The sequence below is a fragment of the Podarcis cretensis genome (genome assembly GCF_951804945.1).
Source record: "Podarcis cretensis genome assembly, chromosome: 8".
Taxonomy (NCBI): Eukaryota; Metazoa; Chordata; class Lepidosauria; order Squamata; family Lacertidae; genus Podarcis; species Podarcis cretensis.
The window spans coordinates 27,599,563-27,622,430 of record NC_137177.1 but is presented as its reverse complement, the minus strand read 5'-3'; the positions used below and the strand labels follow the sequence as shown (position 1 = coordinate 27,622,430).

Here is a 22,868-nt window from a genome sequence, read left to right as displayed (position 1 = left end):
GAAGGGTGGGGTATAAATAAAAAATTATCATCATCATCATCATCATCTCTTCCTCCCCCCTCTCCCATTCCTTCCTTCCTTTTCTTTGGACAGCGACGTGGCTGTTTGAAGCAACCAAGCCCTACCGCTCTTGCTAATTTGCCTCTCCCTTCATTGCCTCCCTGCTCCTGCCAAGCCCTGCTCCCAGGGGGCCATTCTCACTTTGGCGCAACATGCAAAGGTCGGTGTCCAGTGGCCAAACAGCACAAGTGACCCTCTCCTTCATGGATCGACCTTCTCAGAGTAAAGAGAGAGTTTCTGCCTCCATTTAAAGCACTATTACGCTACTTTAAACAGCCATGGCTTTCCCCCAAAGAATCATGGGAGATGTCAGTTGTTAAGCATGCTGAGAGTTGTTAGGAGACCTCGGTTCCTCTCACAGAATGACAATTCCCAACGAGGTTTAACAATCGATCCCTCTTTCTAGGGGGCTATGGGAATTATAGTTCTGTGTGGGGAACAGGGGTCTGACAACAACTCCGAGCAGCCCAACAAACTGCAGTTCTCAGGATTATTTGGGGGTTAAAAGTTAATGACTGTTAAAAGTGGCCTATGAGTGCTTTAAATGTATGGTGATGATGTGCTCCAAGTCTCCAAAAAATCATCAAAAAATAGCTAACCTTTCCTAGTATCGTTCGTGTGTGTGTGTGTGTTGTTTAAAAAACAAAACAGAGCACATAAGATAGTGGTAGGGAGAAATCAGTACAGGCCACTAAAAATTAAAACATTCATTTATTAGAATATTTATGTAAAAAGACTCTCTTTACACTTCTTTTTTTTTATACAATAGTTGTTTTTTCATTGCTTTATCAGCTCCCGCTGGAGAGAGAACATTTGTACATGAAAGCACATACAGGCTACTGCGGTCTACTGATCTCTGCTCAGCCTGAAGCAGAGCGCTATGGCAAGGCCCAGGTTAGGTCAAGAGTACACAGAGCCGTGTGGTGGGAGTGGGGGCGAGACGGATGAGCCCCCTTCTGCCGCTCTTCCCCCCTCTTACCTGTGCCGCTTGCAGCTCTTCCCCTCTTGTGTGTTTGTTGTGGGGGGAGCATGCTGGAGAAAGGAGAGGGTGTTGCTATTTGGGTGGGAGAAAAGATGGACAGGTTTGCACAGTGAGCTATTAACAGGCCTAGTCTAGCCATCCTGGCTGGAGCCGGGAGGGACCAGACAGAGCGAGCGGCAAATCACAACACCATTTTTATTTTATTTTTGCGCAGGCAGACACTGTATGGCTAAAAAGGCACAGCACAGGGGGCAGAAAATTAAAATGCCCCCTTCAGGATGGGGTGGGATGGGGGTGAGGAACTAAGAACTACTAGAAGGGGGGGGGGGGGACAGCAGGCACCAGCATGGCTCTGTAAAGGGCACACTTCTTGAAAGAAGCTTTGATAACAGAATTGCAATATCCAGAACTGGTGTCTAAAGTGCAGAAACTCATTCTACTCTCTACCTTAGTCTTATCACCACCACCAACACACCCATCCTCAGAAAAGGGGGGGGGGGACAAACACAATTAGCTCAGACTGGGTAGATATAGATCACTTCAGTGAGGGAGGAACCTAACACACAGGATTGCCCCCACCTCCCAAACCTGGTGCCCTCCAGACATCCCACAAGCCCTGTGGGAGACGAAGACAGATATCTGGAGGGAGCCAGAAATGCTGCCCTCTTGTCCTCCAGATATTAGACTACAATTCCCATCATCCCAGGCTGTTGGGCATGTTGGCAGATGTTGATGGGAGCTGTAGTCAAGCAACCTGTGGAGGGCCATAGGGTCCCAAACCCCCTGGTATAGAGTGGAAAGCAACCTCACTGAATTCCTTTCTTTTTCTTTGGGGGTAAGCAATGGGGAATCCCTGCAATGCCTTCACAGGAAAGCCATCTTTGGCTAAAGGCCAACTCTACGAAGTGAGCAGACCACTCTTTGATGAAGCTCGTCATTTGAGAATGCAGGGCAGGGGTGCAGCTGAAAGACTCCCATATACCCACCTATCTATAAATACCCAGCATATTGGAAACAACCATCTCAGAGCAAAAATTATAACCCGCATTCAGATTTCCCCCCCTCTCCCCTTCACATGTGAGAACATTCAATCATGCCCCTTCCTCCACCTGCCGCTTTGAAGAGGCACCGTCTCAGCCATGTGATTTGCTTGCTCTGTAGGCAACACTTTGTCTTTGTGAACCCCCATCAGGGGGATGGAGGGGATTTCCTGGAACTTCCAGACACGAAAGCCTTGCTATTATTTGCAAGGTTGGATTTATTCCCGGTTGTAGAATAGTTGTGGCGCTCCACCATAATACATAATTTGGTGGTCAGGGATGGAGACATGAGTTTTATAGGCTAGGATAATGAGGGGCTAGATTTTTGGAAACCAGAAGTAAGGTAACTGAAAGAGGCACTGGGAGCAGCTCTGGGGTAGCCAATGTGGGTGCCCTCCAAAATGGCGGACTCCAACTCCCATCGGCCCCAGCCAGCATGGCCAATGGTCAGGAGTGATAAAAGCTGTAGTCCAAAACATATGGAGGGCACCAAGTTGGGAACAACTGGCCTAGCACCATCTATCAGAGGAGGATGCCCACTGCAGAGTGAAGGCCGGAGGGAGAGCAGAGTCTAGCAGGCAGGTGAGGGAAAACAGAACTGAGAGGAGCTCGTCAGAGGGCGATGGGTCATAAACCAGTTAAAGGATGCCCCTGTCGAGATAGTTCTCTCTGGAAGGAGAAGCAGCTGGCTCCTCTGCAGCTGATATTGCTAAAAGGGAACGCCCAAACCCAGCTACCTATTAGAGTTCATGCTCTCAAGTTTATAGGCAGAAAAAAAAGGCTATTAAAGCTTTTCACAGAAGCAGCCAATCTGATATCTTCCAGACATTTTGGACTACAATTCCCATCAGCTCCAGCCTGCATTGGTTGTGGCTGATGGGAAACTGCATACCCAAAGCATCTGCAAGGCACCAGGTTGGCAAAGGACAAGTGGAACAGCCCTCTGCGCAGGCACCCTAAGTGCCCTTTGTGGAATAATTTGACGCCTTTTAAAGAAACAAATACCCTGTGCCGTTGTTTTTTTAAGGTTAAAATAAACCAGCAATTATATATGTACAGCCATGTATTCATCTTTGGTCAACAAAATGCTCTTTGTGTGTGTGTTTTTAAAAGGTAATTTGGATTATAAGATGAGAAAGTGGGTAACTCCAGGAAAAGAGGGGAAGGTATGCTGGAGAATTTTAGACAGGTGACGGCATGTGATCGGTCCCTGGTGTCGGAGCTCACTTACCGCTCAGGTTCTAGGAGCAAACAGCTTAGTTACACTTAACAGACTTGTGAAACAAAAAGAAACCAGGTGACTCTGAAATTTGGAACGTCCAAAAGGCTAGAATAATTTTCTTATGGCTTCATGGGATTTTAAAAGAAATCCACAAACTCTATATGATTGGAATGCTTTGTTAACCCAACCAACCACCTGGTGCAGAAAACTGGTGTCAGAAAAATGGCACACTCCTTCCAAGCCAGCAGTGCTCTAAAATAAAATTTTAAAAATCACGCCTGGTTTAAAGCATGCCTGGCTCAGTGTTTTCTTTCACGAGCCCTCTTTAGCAGAGAAGCTACTGCCAACGCCATCTCTAGAAGATGACAAGCAAAATATACAGAAAAAAATGAAGAGAAGTGCAGCTGGTGATTTAAAGCCATACTCGAATCCCAGAGTTCCAGCTTCACCACTGGCCCCCAGGAATGCCAGGGACCGGCTTGGGGTGACACAACACGCCACCCCGCCCCAGGCTGTGCTATACCTGATACAAGATGCACTTCCTCGTCTTCTCCAGTGTGTTTGGAAAGGAAAATCAGAGCAGCAACAAAGCAAGAAGGAGAAAAGAGAGGGCTCTCTAAAGTGCAAATGAACAAGAGGCTTCAGGTGCCTAAACGAAAGCAGTCTCTTGGCGCTAAGGGGAAAGGTAGCAGTGGGGCAAAGCATGCCACCCTACCCATCCCAGAGGAAGGGATGCTCCCCTTAATGCGGAAAAGGGGATGAGCAGGGCTCTGGCATTTTTCAGGACAAGGGATTTTGGTCACCCACTATGCCTGCCGCTTTCCTTAGCAAAACAGCCAAGCTGGCATAAGATGTGCATTCCATCTGGGTTATTATTTCTCACCTCCTAGTAAAGCTTCCAAAATGAAGAGCACAAAGAGAGAGAGAGGGTGGGGGGAGAGAGAGGGGAAGAGGGAGAGAGAGAGAGGAAGAGGAAAAAGCAACTGAGAAAAGCCCAAGGTATGTGTGTGTTTGCAGGAAGCTCCCCCTACTGGTCAGGTCTAGAAGTGCATGGGGAGGAGCTCACTGGCCTTTGGGGATGAAGGGTTCCCCCTCGTCAGGATCGGGCCTAGGCCCAGGGTCACTCAAGCATCGCATTATCCGCTGGTTACTGGGGCTGTCGCCAGTTCCAGGGGTGAAGACGTCATCTGTGCCTGGAGAGGAAGGTTCTTTGGCCCGCATTACCAGCCCCTGCTCATCCTCGTCTTCCTCTGGGGATGGTGGGAGGCGGCTCATTCCCTTCAGCGCCTCGTTCACCAAGTCAACAGATTCTGGAGACTGCGGGGACGCAGGGTCGATGGTGATGATAGGGAGGTTCTCGGAGTCCGGCTTGGGGTCATAAGCTAGAGGGTCTGGAGAGGGAAAGGAAAAATCATGTTGGAGGTCAACAGCAGGGATCATTCTGTTGTAACTTAAGGGTTAATTCTATTGCCAAGAAGCCAGCTAACCAAGAGGGGCTGGAGCTGTTGCTTAGCATCCAATCAGAGTGGGATGGTCTTTGCTGAGGTAGCACTTATTGTGATTGGCTATGTAATTCTGAGGGAGTTTTCTCCCCTGTATATTTGATTGAATATCTAACCCTTCTATGTACCAGGAAAATTTGGAGGAACACTGAAAAAACTCCTATTCAATATTTTGTCCTTTGGAAAAAAAGACTTTTTAATACAAGGTTTTACTCACTTAAAATGAGTAGTATGAATATGTTCATGTCCCCTCAATCAACAGCATTAGAGAACAATAATTCATATGTACACTATAAACATATACAACACTCAAATCCTAGATAAATTTCTGCATCTAGGAGCACCTTCGTTGCTTGTGAATTGCTGCTTGGTTTCTTCCGGCGACCTGTTTTAAGCTTAGATATACTAGAAGCAAGTATCCCAAATCTGCTGTCCTTTTGACTGGCACCTCCCTTGACCAGCACATTTTCATATCTCCCTTCAAATGACTGTGACATGTATATTCAAAGTATGCACGCTTTGGGGGCTGCAACCCTGTATGTGGTTTCTTGGGATGAAAGCACCTCTAAAGAGTGCATCTTACTTTTGGGTTAACACATAAAAGATTGCTCTGTAAATTTAATAAATATGCCAAATATTACATGCTAAGTTATAAATGCCACATCTCAGCCTGTTAAAGTAGGAAAATAATTGAGGTTTGATAAGAAAGTATTGCATGTATTTAAATCCCCCCTCCAAAAAAAGTTTTCAGGTATTTCTTCACCGTCAAAAATATGCCCCCACAAGACTACAAAATATCCCTATATTTTACACTCTATTCCTAAATGAAGCCAGTTAAGAGCCAAGACTGGAGCAGCGAGCAAGTCAATCAAGAGCTGCAAAAGCCACTTTGTGGATGGGTAAAGCTGGAACACAAGTAGAGTCCTGCTGGATGAGCCCCAAGGCCCATCTAGTCCAGCATTTGGTACTTACAGTAGCCAACCAGATGTCTGTGGGAAGCCAAGAAGTAGGGCATGAGCACAGTAGCCCCCTGGAGCATTTACATTCATTTTTTGTGCAAACCTGGCAGTTGTCTGAAATGCAGACTCTTGAGTCTCTCAGGACACCGCCAGGGAGTTGCAGAACATGACTAATACAGGAGGACAAACAACTTCACAGTGTCCACGAAGTGATGGGTGACAGGGGCAGAGAGGTAACAATGGGGGTCCAACCAAGTAGAGGAAACTGCTGGGTTTCATTCTTGGTTTCAGGGGGCAGGGGGAGACAGGCTTGTATAGATCACAGCAGGGATGGCTGGGTTTGGTTCCGTTACCTGCTGAGGAGGAGAAGCACCAGTCTTATTTATAGGCAGGGGTCTGATAAAGAAAGAAGAAAGGCACAAGAGAGGAGATCAATCCTTCGCAGAGATCCGTTAGGTACCTCTTGCGGAGACCTGCTGGGCAGGTTCTCCTTTGATCTGAGGGTCTAGCAGAAGGAAGCTGGGGATCAGGAGAAAACATTCACCCAGATCCAACTGGCGTTAGGAACCCTGAAGATTTTTTGCTTCACCCTCAAAGAGTCTGCTGGCTCTCTCTGCTCTCCATCGCTCGGCGCATCCCTTCCCCTGCTCCTCCTGCCTACTGGCAGCATGTGCCACTCTGCATCTTTTGGAAGATCTTCAGCCACCTTGGAGCCCTATGGCACAGGAACCTTGGAGGCTGACTTATACCATGTCGGAATATTGGTCTATTTCGCTCAATACTGCCTGCTCTGAAAGGCAGCAGCTCTTCAGGAGGAGTCTTTCCTAGCTCCACCTGGAGATGCCAGGGATTGAACCTGGGAATTTCTGGAACCCAAAGCAGTAGCGAAGGCACTTGCGAAAGGCTATTGCTGCAGCTCCACCCTAAGTGGGCGAGCAGCTGCTGGGACCGTGTCTGCCCTGCAAGCCTCTCACAAGGAAAGAATCCCAACGCTCAGTGCAGAATTCCGCATTCCAAGATCCTCAGGTTTCTCTCCCTCTCTCTGCAAAATACAAATTGCTTTGTTCCCAAAGGTAGCAGCCTCCCTTTGCTCCAAAATGCACTTAGCCTGGGATGGGGAACCTGTGGCCTCCCGTTGGTGTCAGGCTCCAACTTCCACCAGCCTAAGCCAGCATGGCCAATGGTCTGGGATAATGGGATGTGTACTCTGGCAACCTGTGAAGTTCCACAGGTTCTCCAACCCTGCATTAAACACACACACATACACACACACACCAGAGTTCCTTTGGTACCTCCTGCAGATGGGCCAGGACTATTGGAGTTGCACCATAAGAACAGTCATACTGGATCAGGCCACACGCCCATCTAGTCCAGCATCTTGTTCTCACCGTGTGCTATGGACAGCCTGCAAGCAGGGCCATTAAAGCGAAACTTGTGGGGCATGAAGTTAGTGGGGTAACTGAATGCCAACACAGTAGCAGTGCCTTGAAACTTCCTTCCCAAATGGTCCACCATGCCCCGGTTGCAGATTTCTAATTTCCAGAAATTGCCACAGCCTCCTCCCCTCACCTGAGCCAATGCGCGCCCTTGACATGGTGGGCGAATCGATTTTGTGTGTCGGCACTGTCAGGTAGTTGTTTATCTGGAATCAGAAACACAGCAGCCATTAATTAAAGGGCTCTTCACCTCAGAGACTCCAATGACGTCTCCCCTCTTATCTTCCTCTCTTCAAGATGAACTTAAGAAGAACCTGCTGGATCAGATCAGTGGCCAATCTAGTCCAGCATTCTGTTCTCACAGTGGCCAAACAGATGCCCCTGGGAAACCCTTGAGAACAGGATTTCCCCCCTCCTTTGGTTTCCAGCAACTGGTATCTGGAAGCCACTGAAGAGAAGCTCGCACTTTGAACCTCCACCCCAAACTCTCCACCATTACAGCCTTCCTTCCATCCATGGTACCTTCTGTTCCAGCTGTCGAGCCTTCTGCCTCCTCAGCAACATCTGGTTCCAGGCTTCTTCGTAAGGGTCGGCCACCAAGGTGTGTCGATTATATGACCGCAGCTAGAACAGAACTCAAAAGAGGTTACATATACACACACAGAGAGCCCCCCCCCACCCTCCCGGTTGCCATTTGTGTGAAGACAGTGTGGTTTCTAGGGCAGATGTGTGGGGTGGGAAATACAAATAGTACCTGTAAAATGACAACAGTTATTCAAACAGAGGCTATCGACTTTAACCAGAGGTGCCCAAATTCCAGCAAGTTTTGAGCTAAGCCACTCTTCCTCTGGGATTATGAGAAACGAACTCTTTGACCATGATTTGCTCAGTAAAAATGTGTCTGTCTCCCAATCGATTGCAATGGAAAACCCAGCTAGATTTCTGTTGCTGTAACATTAGTCTTTTCCATCCAAACAGTATAAAATCTGCAGATATTCAGCCAACATGCCTGAAGAATTTCAGGCAGGGGGTCAGACAAAAGGGTCCCAGCGTTATAGGCAACTGGGAAAAAGTGGACAAACATAATAACCTAATGATTATCTTAACTAAAGAGAGTTTCCCCACTCTCTTTCCCCAATTTGTGACTTTTTCGCAAACTGTAGATAGAGCTCTAGCCCATCTCTTCAATGCAAGACAATGCCACCAATGCAAAGCAACTAAAAACGAATAAAACAGCTGAACAAATTTTTGTTTTGCTTTCATTCATTCAAACTACTAATTGTTTTTATTATACAGAGAAAATAATCTTTTGTTTAGCCATTGTTGCTAATGCATAGGGGTTCACCAACTTTGATTTTGACAATTCCCCACTGTTTGAATCACTATTGTTTTGTTTGAATAGGATCATCCCCTAGGTTTCAGATGTCGATGATCTGGGATCCTCTTTGCCCACAAAATCTGGGGGTGCTGTCATCTCACTTGCAAGAGTGAACATTTATCTTCTCTTGCAGCCCCAACATGCTGAAGGCTTTGCAATGCCCCTCTTAGCAGACAGGTGGCAGCAGCTGTTCCTTCAGACTTCCCCCTTTCTCAAATGCCTTGTCTACCATCATAAGGTTGGGCATAGGTGGGCACAGGAAGATGCAACAGGTGTGTCCCCAAAGAGGCCCCTCCTCACAGCTCATTTCTGCTAGGCCCCTGGAGGTGCACAGATCAGGAGCCCCATATGGCATCTGTTTCTGCTGTGCAAGCCTTACCGCTCCCCCCAGTCGAGTGTATCATTGCTCCAGGCACACATGCTCATCTGCCTGATGACTACAGGTTCCATCCTCAGCTTGCAGTCCCATCACTGCCCATCTTTTAGCAGACTGGTCAATTTGCTGCCCCTACCTTTAAGCCAGACAAAGGCCTTTCTACCCTCAGAGTGATGTTCATTTATTGCCTTGTTTATTACGTCAAATTGTTGAACCAAGCTGCAGATTTATCACATTCATCAATGTATCTGGCCAAGTAACAAAGCAATTTTTTGTTTGCTTTGCCAGTTTGCTTGGGTTGCCAGCTGGCTGTAAATGCGGGTCCGGCCTGTAAATATTTTTGATGGACTGCGAGAATCGGAGGGATGGTGAGTGGGGGCCCCTGGAAGAAGGTGCACTGGAAATAGCTCTGACCTACCACAGTTTTCCAGACCAAAGATGCTAACGGGGTCCTCTTTCTTACCCTCTGTCTGGTTTTTTGCAAGTTGGTGCGCAAGATCTTTCGGATTTCCTCCTCTTTGTCCTTCGACAGAGCTGGCAGGATGCGTTCCACAGGCAAAGTTTTCGGATTGATATTTCTGAAAGATTAAGAGAAGGTTAAAAAGCTTCAAAGGTTTGACCTACAAGAGAAAATCAAAATGCTCTATTACTAATCACAATTTATTCATCACTATAAAGCAGGCATCCCCAACCTGCGGCCCTCCAGATGTTTTGGCCCACAACTCCCATGATCCCTGGCTAACAGGAACAGTGGTCAGGGATGATGGGAACTGTAGTCCAAAACATCTGGAGGGCCGAAGGTTGGGGGTGCCTGTTATAAAGCTTATAGAATTAGAGCACATGCTCTGCATGCAGGGGGTCCATGCAGAAGATAGGACTGGGAGAGAACCCTGCCTGAAACCCTGAAGAGCTGCTGCCAGTCAGTGTAGACAATATTGAGCAGGATGGGCCAATGGTCTGACTCAGTATAAGGCAGCTTCCTATGAGAAGGTGAGGAAGGTTTTGTTGTGCAAGCAGAAATCCTTATGCTAACAGAATTAGTGTATAGGCCAGTAATACCAGGGTTTTTTTACAGCGGGATTTTTTAAAGGGTTAGCAAAGTAGCATAGTCGTACCTCGGAAGTTGAACACCTTGCGAGTTTAATGTTTTGGCTCCTGAACGCCGCAAAAACGGAAGTGAGTGTTCCGGTTTGCAAACATTCTTTGGAACCCAAACATCTGATGCAGCTTCTGTGGCTTCCGATTGGCTGCAGGAGCTGCCTGCAGCCAATCAGAAGCCTCATTTTGGATGTCAAACAGACTTCCAGAACAGATTCCATTTGACTTCCGAGGTACGACTGTATATGTGAAGTGGTTTGAACACTCAAAAGCACTGTGTTTCCTCCAATCAGAGTAAGCCTTTCCCCCTTTAATGAATAAAACAGCCCCACCTCCCTTGCTCTCCATGATACTTACTGCATGGAGACAGTGGAGACGGCAGAGGGGATCTTGCCCATTCCCCCGCTCTCCACCAGCTCAATGGCTTGCTTCATCTCCATCTTGTGATAGAAGGCAATCAGCTGGGGCTCCTTCGACCTCTCCCCAGCAATTAGGCACTTCTTCACATATTTCTTGTTGAAGCGATTCAGCCTTTGCAAGGGGATGAGAAAGACAACAACAATGTAAAGCAACAATAAGCATCGCCCACCCTGAAGATTTTGGACAGCAGCTCCTATCATTTCCTGGCAACTGGCCATGTTGATTGGGGGCGATGGGTGTTCGAGCCAAACGACATGAGGTGTGTGGTGTAGCGGCACAGGTTAGCCAGCCTGGGGTTTAGCTCATAAAAAATAGCACCATGTAACTTGCCCAGAGTCCCTGAGATTAAGCCCCCCCCCGCAATGTTAATGTGGCATCTTAGAAAACCGAAACAAAAGAATTCCCAAACATGATTATTACAAAAATCCAGTTACAATAGTAGACAATAATAATTGTAAGCAACTTTTTTCTCCCCTAGCTCAGTAGCACTTACTTGTCTTTCCAGTGGTGATGGCCATAGTGGCCACAAATGTCCTCAATCCCAGTCAAAAGATGATCCAAGAACTATTTGAAGGAGAGAGGAAAACAAAAAGTATGGATTTTGCCTCATCTACAGGGCACACCTGATCTCTGCAACAGAAGCACAACCTGGTGATGAAGTGATCTCTCCTTGCCAACCTCCCTCCACGCTCCATCCCTTTCATCTGCAGTATTTTGCACCTAGGACAAATGTGACTGTAGTGGCAGCACACACAGAGCTCATGGGTATTGTTTTAGCATGACACGGGCAGCGATGAGGGATGCAGCTCATTAAATGTTTTGGAGGAGAGGATATCATGGTCTGAAGTTAAACAAACCCTGGAAAGATGTATGTGCTTCCTTTCCTGTGCTGCAGCACACATTTAACTAGTTAAAAAGGTGGGGTGGATGCAAACTTCCCATCTGTATAATAAAGGCCAGATATTGCACTATAACTATCGAAAACGGAATTGCAGCAAGGCTAAAATACAGCTTACTGACTGTGCAGGAATGTTATTTAGCAATTGAACTGGGGTGTGTGTGAGAGAGAGACACACACACAGAGAGAGAGAGAGAGAGAGAGAGAGAGAGAGAGAGAGAGAACCAATGCTACACAGCATGCCATTAGAGCAGGCATAGGCAAACTCGGCCCTCCAGATGTTTTGGGACTACAACTCCCATCATCCCTGGGCCTGTCAGCTAGGGATAATGGGAGTTGTAGTCCCAAAACATCTGGAGGGCTAAGTTTGCCTATGCCTGCATTAGAGTATCATCCCTCAGCCTTTTCAGGCTGGGACTCATTAATCCCAACCTAAAACAAATCAAAACTAGGTTCCATATTTAACATACATGTTCCTCTCTTTCTTCTCTTGGGGTTTTTCTAGTATTTACGCTTCGGACATACTGGTTTAACTGTTGGCCCTTCCCCCAAAGGATCTGGGAGTTGTACCGTATTTTTCGCACGATAACACACACCCGACCATAACATGCACATAGTTTTTAGAGGAGGAAAACAAGAAAAAAAATATTCTAAACGAAACAGTGGATGTATGATTTTTGTGGTTCATGCTGTGGCCACAGACATGTGATCTGACAGAGAGGTTGGGGTAGCCCAATGCAAAAATCCTGAGGATCCATGTGGATCCATGCTTTGTAACCATGTTTTTGCACCACTGCGGCCCCAGGCAACAGTGGGTGCGTGAATTTTTTGGTGCAAGCTGTAGCCATGGAAATGCTATGTGATCTGATGGTAAATTTGGGGTGACCCAGTGCAAAAATCCAGAGGATCCATGTGGATCCGTGCTTTGTAACCACGTTTTAAGTGGGGAGGGAAGGAAAAGCACTCAAGGGACAAGGAACACGCGTGGGGTGGGTGGAGAAGGATGCTGTTAATAATGCAGAAGAGGGGTATAAGAGGAGAAGGCTCCTCTCCTCTCCCGCTTTGCTCCTTTAAAGGCTCTGCTTCTCTCCCTCCTCCCGCTAGCTGAAAAACTTTGCTACTATTTAGCCAGCTGAGTGGGGAGGAGAAGGGACAGGGAGCCTGATTGCGAAAAACTTTGCTGCTATTTAGCGAGTTGTTCTCTCCCTCCTCCCCGGCTTGCTGAAAAAAACAGCTCCGGACTCGTGTAAGCGGCTCCTCTCCTCTCCACTTTGCTCCTTTAAAGCAAGCAGGCTCTCTGTCCCTCTCTCCTCCTCACTCAGCGGTTGTTCTCCCGCTTTGCTGTTTCAAAGCGAGCCACGGAGGAGGGAAGGAAGGGGAACCATGGATCCTCTGCTCACGACTGCAGCAGATCCCCCCGCCACCCGTAGGCATTCACTCCATAACACACACAGACATTTCCCCTTACTTTCTAGGAGGAAAAAAGTGAGTGTTATGGTGCGAAAAATACTGTTATTTATTTATTTCATTTTGTTTCATAAAATGTATGTGCTGCTTCATTGGAAACTGCTTTGAGCTTCTTTAATTTTTTTTACCAAGAGTACAAAACAATAACACTGTCAGTAAAAACAGTTAAAAGCAACAATTTAAAGAATTAACAAAATAAAACCAGCAATAAACTAAAAACACATTAAAGCAGACATTGACATTCCACGTATCTGATTAGACTCGTCTAAACAAAAATGCTCTTAGCAGGGTCCAAAAAGAGAACAGTGAAAGTGCTTGCCTGACAGCAATAGGGGTTACATGTGCAGGATGGTAGTTAGAGGCCTGTCAAAATTCTTGAACGCAAGTTACAGTTAGTTTCCAGAATTACGGGTGTGGGAGAGAAGGGAGCTATGACTGTAAAGATCTAGTATTTTAAAAATTGTTATGCAGACATATTCTCACCCTGCCCGTCCCCCAGTTGCCACCCGTCCCCCAGTTGCCGCCACCACATTCTTCTTCTACAACTTTTTTTAAAAGCTACTAGTGTGGAAAAGTTACATTTATCTGCAAAAGCCTTCCCACTTTCTGTTGGTATATCTAATGGATTTTGAGTATGACAACTTTATCAGATGGGCTGATCCTACGATTAGACAGAGTGAGGCAGTCTCATTGGGAAGCTGATTTTCAAAGGGCAGCAAAGGTTTGTTATTTTGCACTTTTGCTACCAGGGAGAGGAGAGGTGCTTGCTGGATTTTCATATTCAGGTGCTGAATAACTTGACAGGCCTTGGTGCTTGGCGTGGGGCACCAGTTGCTGTTTCACCTCAGGTAGCAAAAAATCTGCCCCTGAATTGCTATTTCTTAGCTTTGGTATGTGGAGATCCTTTTCCCCAGTCAAAGGAACTTATTATTCCAGAAACAAGGGGCAAACCATCACAACTAGACCACTGGAATGCTTTTGCAAATAAACTATAGCATTTCCTCAGCATCTTGCAAATTTTGTTCTTTTGGGGTGTGAGTGGTTTGGAATTGGTACTGCCACCTTTCCCCCTGCCACTGGTGAGATCCATCTTAGGTGTGACCCACGTGGTCCTGACCCACTAGCAGGAAATAACTGAATTTGAGGACACGGGTTACATGAAGTGCCTTGATCAGCTGCTAGGTGGCACCAGCAAGCTATACCAACCAGTGCTTTGTTGAATTAAGCTATGGAAAATCTTTGAGACAAGAAATACTGGGTGAGTTTAGGTGACATATTTCAGCTTCCAATAAATCTTTTTGTGTGTGTTTTTTTAAGTTACATGTTCTTTTGTACTTTGTAAAGTGTAACTTGGAACCTGATATGAACTAGAAGAGTAGTAAGTATGGCTCAACAATCACTTTTTGCAAACAAAACACAAAAAACCCACACATACCATCACATTTAAATTGTATACGTTTTGTACACATTCTTCCTCTAAAATAAGCATTGGGGGGGGGGGTTCCTTTCCTCCCATAAAATATGCTTTTTGTGTGTGTTAACAGCATGACAAAATGTAGAGAAGTGTATAATGTGGTTGATAGCTCTGTTCTGATTTCCATGTCAAAGTCTGTGACAGGTGAATTAGGCCAGTTTGCTTTTCAATGCAAACTCTAGTATTAAGGCAGCTAAACAGAGGTTCTTCCTCTCTCTCTCTCTCTCTCTCTCTCTCTCTCTCTCTCACACACACACACACACACAGAGAGAGAGAGAGATATCACTCAGCACAAAGTAAAACAGAACTATTACCTGAGTGTGAATTTCCTCATTGATGGACCTCTTAGTCTCTTGCTTTTTTTTCACAGCCAAGAGATCTACCAAAGGGCGGATGGTCATTCCCTGTGGAGACATAAGCCTGGTTGAATTCAGCACGCCTTAAATACGGACTCTAGACTGTGTTTGGTTGGATTAATTTAGCCTTTACTCCACTTTACTCCCCCATATCCCACTAGTTCCCGCCCCCTTTCTTGGGGGACCATTAAAAATGGTCTCCTTAAGTACAGGCTGGTCTACCACCTCCTTTTGTTGCATGACCTCATTGCTGCCATGATGCCCCCAGGCCTGGGAAACAGAGGGGCTTCTACAGGCCTACCTGCACAAACACTGTGAAGAAGATGACCGTAATGATGGCAGTGAGGAACATGTCTCTCATTGGGAAGTGATCGTATTTGAGGAGGTAACCCAAGGAGAAGGCAATGGCACCTCGTAGGCCACCGTAGGCAATGATGAACTGATCCTTTGGAGTCAACTTCACAATGCGGAATTTGTTAATGAACCATGTCAGCCCCAGGACACCTGAGGAAATGATAAAAAGGAATGGTAACAGTTAAGGGAAAAGTAAAGTTCAGGGTCCGTATATTGTCGCTACAGATGGAAAGGCAAAGAATTCTGCCACATAGCTAAAAATTATGTCAAATTTGTATAATTTGGGTGGTATTTGACACTAGCCCTACGCGGTGCATGCTACCAAATTTGAATGAGGAAGTCACCAAACACACACAGATGTGGCTCCAATGAGGTTTGAAACACAGTCTTTAAAAGCAGAGAGAAAGAGAGAGGCTCAGCTAATACATCTGGAAATCACTATGAACCATGTTTTTTGAGACAGGGATGAACCTAGCCTCCTCCTGGGCTCACGCAACACCCCCCCCCTTTCACCTCCTGCAAAAAAGAGTTTGAAAATTTCGCTTGTTGTTGTTGTTGTTGTTGTTGTTGTTGTTGTTGTTGTTGTTAGCCACCTTCTGTGATGTCTTCTGAACCTTACAAACCGTTGTTAATCTTAACTGTTCTTAACTAATTTGAAACAAGCCAACTTCAAAAAGGCACAACTTCAGGTTTCAAGTGCTAATGCTAAGCTGCAGCCGACTGAAATAAAAAAGTGGAGAATGTGAGGAAGATTAGGCTCGTTCCCATCTTGATAAATGATGGTTTCTCATGATGTCCAAAATGCGGCCATAATGTGCAAACGTGGAATACATGAAGCTCTCGACACAAGAAAAGCATTCAGATGCCTTGGGCTTGTTTGGGGGGATCCTTTTCCTGTTAAGCCTGCTGTTCTGGCCCTTTTCAGGCCTTACACACCTGAGATTTGAGGCCTGCCTTCGGCAGCACAAGCTGTGGGCAGAGGCCACCCCCACGTCTCCCACCACTCTTGCAACTTTTCCTCCCACAGCCTCACCTAAAACCCTAGCGATCAAGCAGAAAAGCAGGGTGCAGATGACGAAGGTCCAGTTCCAGTGATGCTTCCCAGCCACCGTGGACACACCAAGGAAAATGAAGATGAGGGTTTCGCTGACGCTGCTCCACATCTTCAGGAAGTACTTGATGGTGGTGTGGGACTTATGGGAGATGTTGGCTTCCACGTAAGGGCGCATAACCACTCCGGCAGCAATGAGCCTGCAAGGGAGGAAGAAGTATGCTATGGAAAGCCACAGAGCAGGCAGGATTCATTTCTTCTCAAGAATCAGGGAGGCCTTGTTGCCTTTGCAGACTCTATACAGTCCACAACAGCCAATTCTGACTGGGCCTAAGAGATTAAGGAATGGGCCAAAACCCTGTAGTAGATCACATGTTTTGTCTGCACGGAAGTCCCAGATTCCATCTGTGACATACCCAGTTAAAAAGCTTAGGGGCAGGAGAGACCTTTACATAAGTGTCAGAAAAGACACTTGGGGGGCTAGATCCCAGCGTAAAGACAGCTCCTTGCAGCTTATAGTGGAAGGAGTGCATCTCAGTGGGTACAGCATCTGCTTTGTATGCAAAGGTTCAATCCCTGGCATCTCCAATTCAAAAAGCCTGAAAGCTGATGCCAGTCAGTGTGAGCTGAGTGGAGCAACAGTCAGACTTCATTCCCTGCCCAAAGAAACAGGAATGTCTGTGGGCAGGTTCATGCACACCAATACACCCCTTGTGCTCCAGTGGCATTTCAAGCAGCATCATGCCAGTTGTAAAAAGGTATGGCTTCCCCCAAAGAATGAAGGGAAGTGGTTTGTTATAAGGGTGTTAAGAGGGAGGGCAGAAGGTTGGGGAAGGCTGCAGTAAAGCAACAGGGCCATGTATTCAAGTCTTGACAGCTGAAGATGGGGGTGGGGGCCCTAACTCCCTCTGCGGTGCTCCCATGGTCTTCTGCCCAGATTGGATTCACATAATCATAGAGTTGGAAGAGACAATACTCCAACTTCAGACATGCAGGAATCTTTTGCCCAACATGGGGCTCAAACCCACAATCCTGAAATTAAGAGCCTCGTGCTCTACCAACTGAGCTATCTCTATTGCTTCTCCTTTGCCTGCTGGTTTCAAACTATGCAAGTGGGGGCCACTGTTCCTTTTCTGGCTGATGCAATCCAGCCCGACGATGACTCACTTGTTGAGCTTGGTGGGGAGCTGTTGCTATGTCAGCCTCTAAGAAAACAGGGTTACAAAACAGGAAGAGACCATGTATTTTGCTGGACCAATTGGGAGAGGTTTCGTACAGTGCAGGCTTCATACATGGAGACAATGCCTTTGTAGAAAAAGACTTGTATACTGGTGTGTATGCGCGTGTGCGCGCATGCAAAAGGGAGATCAGGTGGAAAGCTGGGTAATTTGAAGCAGACCTGCAAGGGTTTCTCACCCCCAACAATAAAACAATAGCAAGTAAACTTGCACCAAATTGAATAAAATATAGGGGCCCCCACCCACTGCTGAAATGTTGCCAGGAGAACTTGTACACTGGGGGGGCTCACTGGGGCATAATGGTAGGCCCAGCCTGAACACTTCCCCCTCCTATCCCCACCCAGATGCCAACAGGTGGCGGGGGGCTTGCGGGGCACTGGGTCCAGGACAAGGGTGCTGGAAGGGAGGGGAGGGGAAGAGGGAGGGTGCCCTGGGAGAGATGAAAGATTGGGCAGCTTATCTGTGCTCTCACACAGCAGAAATGAGGCTGGGGAGGCTCAGCATGTTCCATTTTGGGAGGCCCGAAGAGGTCTAGGCCCCTTAGAGCTGGCGCCTATGGTTGCAGGTCTTTGTCCAGCTCTGCTAACTAACTTGAGAATTTTGTTTTAGAATTCCCGATCCACAGTGACTTATATGTAGGACTTCACAAACAGATGCATGCTATCCTAGTGGCTGCATTCACATGTAACATTTAGCACAAGGTTTGTTTTTGAGCTAGCAGCTGCTGTTTCGTTCTGGGTTTTACAACTTGGTTGAATTTTTGTTTCTGCCCACCACATCGTTATTATGCACCAAAGGCCTGCATATTAGGATTGTATAGATTGTTAGCCTGAAATTAATAAACACAATCAAGTAAGGTCACAAGGGATACACCCCTTTTGAAAGTCCTGAGCCTCCATACACCAAAGGTCCCAGGTTCAAACCCAACCACTCCCACCCCAAAGGTCTGCCTCCATCTAAGGCCGCTTCCTACATTCCAACTCAAATGTGGCCTCCAAGCCCCCACCCACCGCCATACTTACGCCATGATGCCCGAGAGATGGAACAGTTCTGCGGACAGGTACGCCATGTAGCTGTAAAGAAAGACGAAGAGGGGCTCGATGACACGGATATGGGAAGTGAAGCGGGAGGTGAAGGCTCCGATGATGCCATAGACAACCCCGACAAAGACGCCCCCCAGAGACACCACAAAGAAGCTGAGGAAACCCAGGATGATATTGGTAAAGGTGACTTTGTCGAACGTAGCAAACTCTTCAAAAAGGTGGTAGAGAACCTGGAATGACAAAAGTGGGAGGGAGGGAGGGATAAGCAATGTAAGCTCACGGGAGCACTGATCAGAGGTTGGCCACGGGTGTGCCAACATGAGAGAGACGAGAAATTAGTATCCCACAAGGCAAGTGGGGAGGTTTCGAGAAATGGATCAAAAGGGAGCATTAAAAATAGACAAGAGCTCATCCTGCTGGATACAAATCTCGTTCCTAATTGCTGCCTTAAGAGTTATCAAGGCTAATGCAGCTCTGCTCTGCTTGAACAAAAGAACCCTGAGATCAGTAGTTGGAAAAGAGCTGCCATCTTGCTCTGCTTTCACCAGTGAGTTGGTTAATATGCAGTTAGTAGGAATCTGTGTTCCTTTCTCTCTCTCTCGGACCTCTATACCAGGAATGGGGAACCTTTGGCTCCCCAGATGATGAAGAATTCCCACAGGATCCAGCAAACACACTCAACAGCCAGGTGTAATGAGAATTATGAGTTGAGAACATCTGGAGGGCCCAAAATTCCTCACCACTGCCCTACACTTTCAGTGTCACCCCTAGGGCTTTTTAAAACAATTTTTTGCATGCAATGAGCCTGGTTTCCTAAACCATTGTTCAGGAACTGAGTGATGAATATTGGGCTCCCATGTCTCCCATGTGTTGGTTTCAGGGCTCTGATCCTTATCCTTTGTTATGTCCGTTTACTATTCAGGATCTTCAGCTAGACTCAGATCATGGGTAAACTGACATTAAAGCACAGTTCCTTGTTTCAGACGTAACAGGGAACTGTGGCTTAATGAGAATAGGATTCAAGTGTCAAAGCCAGCCTACAACAGAAATGAAAAGTTTGGAAGTGTGCAGGCTCGTTCTTGGCTTAATGACCAACCCATTGAAGGGAATGATGATACTTAATTTCTAAGAGGGGCTGTTTTGACTTGTAAATGATTCATTCAAAAAACCTGAATATTTCTTTCTAACTTAAGAGTCAGCAGTAGCAATAATACTGATGGATGCTGATGAAAACAGTAAATATATCTAAACACACACTACTCTGCGCCAATCTAGTGTTCTCTCTCTCTCTCTAAAAACAATTGGCCAGGAGCAAGAGTGCTATCCTAACTTTTTGACATTTTAATTTTTAGCTCCTGTTTTAATATTTACCGTATTTTTCGCTCTATAGGACGCACCGTCCCATAAGGCGCACCTAGTTTTTTGGGGGGGAAATAAAGGGAAAAAAATTATTTTCCCCCCCAGGCGCGGGGCTGGGGCGGGGGAGGCCCGAGCTTCCCCCAACCCCAGTCCCCAAACAGGCAGCTCTCTGCAAGCCGTGGGAGCCCAGGGCTGGCTCCCGCTGCTTGAGGAGAGGTCCACGAAGCCTGGACGCGCTGAGCTCAGTGCGCCCAGGCTTCAGCATGCAGGCACCTCTCCGCAAGCGGCGGGAGCGCTCCCGCCACTTGCGGAGAGGTCCGCGAAGCCTGGACGCGCTGAATTCAGCGTGCCCAGGCTTTGGCATGCAGGCACCTCTCCGCAAGCAGCGGGAGCGCTCCCGCTGCTTGCGGAGAGGTCCGCGAAGCCTGGAGAGCGAGAGGGGTCTGTGCGCACCGACCCCTCTCACTCTCCAGGCTTCAGCGAAAGCCCGCATTCGCCCCATAGGACGCACACACATTTCCCCTTCATTTTTTGAGGGGAAAAGGTGCGTCCTATAGGGCGAAAAATACGGTAGCTACTTATTCCTTGCCGAAGCACATTCAGTACAGTCTCCATTGTCAAATGCTTTTTCGAGGGGGAAAGTGAAATCCAAAGCCTGTTCCATCAGTGTCAAAATACCAAAACTCCACTGTACAATTTTCTTGGAATTTCAACCTTGACCAGCACAGAGCCTTTTTCAAAGACTGCCTATTAACTCTGTCCTTCTTCAGCCTCCCTTACTGTTACAGAGCTCTAGAAGAGTTACAAAAGACCATCATTAGAAAAACAACACCACTTTCCTTTGTTGAGACGTCCAAGATGAGAATGAGCCACAACATAGGTCTAAAAGACCTCATTTGAACATTGTGGCGAACTATAAACCATGGTTTACTGTGCACAAGCAAACTGCTCCCATCTTCTTCCCCTCCATTCCCCCCAACATACATTAGGAGGAAACAAAACCTTGAGTCCTACTTTAGCATTACATCTGAACTAGGGGTCATGGTTTGATTTGTTCCCCAAAAGACACAATCTATAGACAAGCTTTGTTTTTGGCTCACTGATCAGGGGTTGTTGAGAGCAAAACAATCCAGGTTCCCTGGCTTGGATACAGGGCAAAGCTAGGAACTGTGGTTTGTTTCTCCCCAGTGTCAGCAAGGAGGAACAAAAAAGCCAAGTTCATTGAGTTCACAATAGTAAACACACAGTAAACTATGGTTTACTGTGATGTGCGGATTGGCTTGTGTAAAACAGATGGGATATCTGTGGCACTTCAGGCATTTGTGGACTCCATCCCCCAGCATCCCTAACCACTGGCCATGGCAGCTGGGGCTGATGGAAGTTGGAGTCAGTCCTACAACATCTGGAAGGCCGCAGGTTCCACATTCCTGCTGTATAAACTTGGCGAAAACTCTCCTACTGCTTTAACATTGCTCCTCTTGCTCTCAATTTCCATTACATATGGTGTTTTTTATAGCTTCTCCCTTCCCAAGATTCTACTGCTTATTCAGGGATGGCATTTAAAAAAAAATCAGTCTGGAGGGGAGGCTTATTAAAGCCAATTTATAAATTCAGCTCCCCTGGGCAAATGAGCTTTGCCCTACTAGGATGGAAGGGAAAATCCCACCCTTCTTAGGTCAGATTCAGAACCAAGTTCACCCGTGAACTCAACCAAAGGAGATGGGGTGGAGGGGCGTGTGGGTCCCTGGAGAGCTGGTGCCAGTCAATGTATAATGTTCTATGTTCAATGTATAATCCTATGTTCCTGGGAGAAGCAAACAAAAAGGGCAAGGCCTCGTAGCATGGCACTCCCTGCCTTGGCCCATTAAAGCAATGGCCCAAAGGTCGCTTAGTGTTCAACGTCTTTCTTGGAGAGATCTCTCCGGTTTGGAACATATGCATCCTCTTTCTCACCATGCCCTGTGTTCTGGAAAGGCATGCGCAAAGGGGAAAACAAGATCACAAACTCTAGTGTTACAGACAATGGAGAAATAAACCTTCCTCTATCCACTTTCTCCATGCCATGCACAAATTCATGAGCTTCTATCATTTCACTTCTTACTTGCCTTTTCTCCAAACTAAAAAGTTCCAAACACTGCAACCTTTCCCCTTTATCATTTTGGTTACCCTTTCCTGAACCTTTCCCAAGTCTACAACATCCTTTCTTTGAGGTGAGATGACCAGAACGGCGCACCGTATCCCATGAAGTGAGAAATTCAAAGAGCTGGTGTTGACCTTTAAATCCCTTTCTGGCTTAGGATCGGGATTCATCTGTCTCTATGGGTAGTAAGACCTTCAGCAGAGGACCATCTTAGGGATGCCTCACCATGTGAGGCAAAGCGAGAGGCTACCAGGGCAGCGCTCCAGAGAAAGGACACAGCTCACATGCACAAGGTTGGCTCTGTTTGCAAACCACAGTCTGTCAGCATTCAGTCTGCCTCAGGCCAAGTGAGGATTCAATGATCTAAGCCTTATGAATTACTGTGTGTACTACTAGTAGCAAAAAATTAAAAACCCCAGAGGACAATAATAGTGAACAGGACTGAGAACACTGCAAGCGGAGATCTGTTTACACTACTGGGCACATACTGACATCAGGCAGCCAGACGCCTTCACTATACCCTTTTTGGCGCCGGCTAAAACATTTTTGTTTAGGCAAGCCTGTACAGAGATGTAGAATGCTGGCGTGTGTTTTAAACTGGGTTTTTTGCTTATTGTTGATGCTAATTATTTTTTGAAAGCTTTGGAAAAGTTGCTTTTAACTTTAAAAAAAACACACCTGATAATCTTATGATTTGATTCTTTTCAGGGTGGCTTTGATTTGAATCAAATCAATTTAAATCAAGATTTAAATCACAATTTAAATCACTAGTCAGAAAGGCTCATTCTTGCTGGTATAATCTTAATATTTACAACCAGATGACAGTTTCATTTTTGGAATAATAAATTTTCAGAGTAGTTTTTACAGTTATATAAAAAATTACTGATTTGGTTATACTATTAGGAATACAAAGATAGGTAATTATGAAATTATTGTTTATATTTGGACAACTTTTCTGTACTTTATTGGAAGGAGAAAAATAATCATTTCCTTAATAACAATTTAAACAATTTAT

General features: G+C 46.4%; 1 protein-coding gene across 1 annotated transcript in view; it reads right to left on the bottom strand.

The window, feature by feature from the left end:
• Nucleotides 1-752: 752 nt before the first annotated feature.
• Nucleotides 753-22,868, bottom strand: part of SLC9A1 (solute carrier family 9 member A1) — a gene marked incomplete at its 5' end in the record, with an annotated part of 69,975 nt that continues 47,859 nt past the window's right edge. Inside the window, 10 exons of the mRNA XM_079985973.1 lie at nt 753-4,695; nt 7,335-7,407; nt 7,724-7,825; nt 9,419-9,533; nt 10,411-10,584; nt 10,967-11,037; nt 14,627-14,716; nt 14,970-15,172; nt 16,056-16,273; nt 18,334-18,584. Of these exons, the coding sequence (XP_079842099.1) occupies nt 4,367-4,695; nt 7,335-7,407; nt 7,724-7,825; nt 9,419-9,533; nt 10,411-10,584; nt 10,967-11,037; nt 14,627-14,716; nt 14,970-15,172; nt 16,056-16,273; nt 18,334-18,584 (1,626 nt within the window). The 3' untranslated portion in view covers nt 753-4,366. The remainder of the gene's footprint in view (nt 4,696-7,334; nt 7,408-7,723; nt 7,826-9,418; nt 9,534-10,410; nt 10,585-10,966; nt 11,038-14,626; nt 14,717-14,969; nt 15,173-16,055; nt 16,274-18,333; nt 18,585-22,868) is intronic.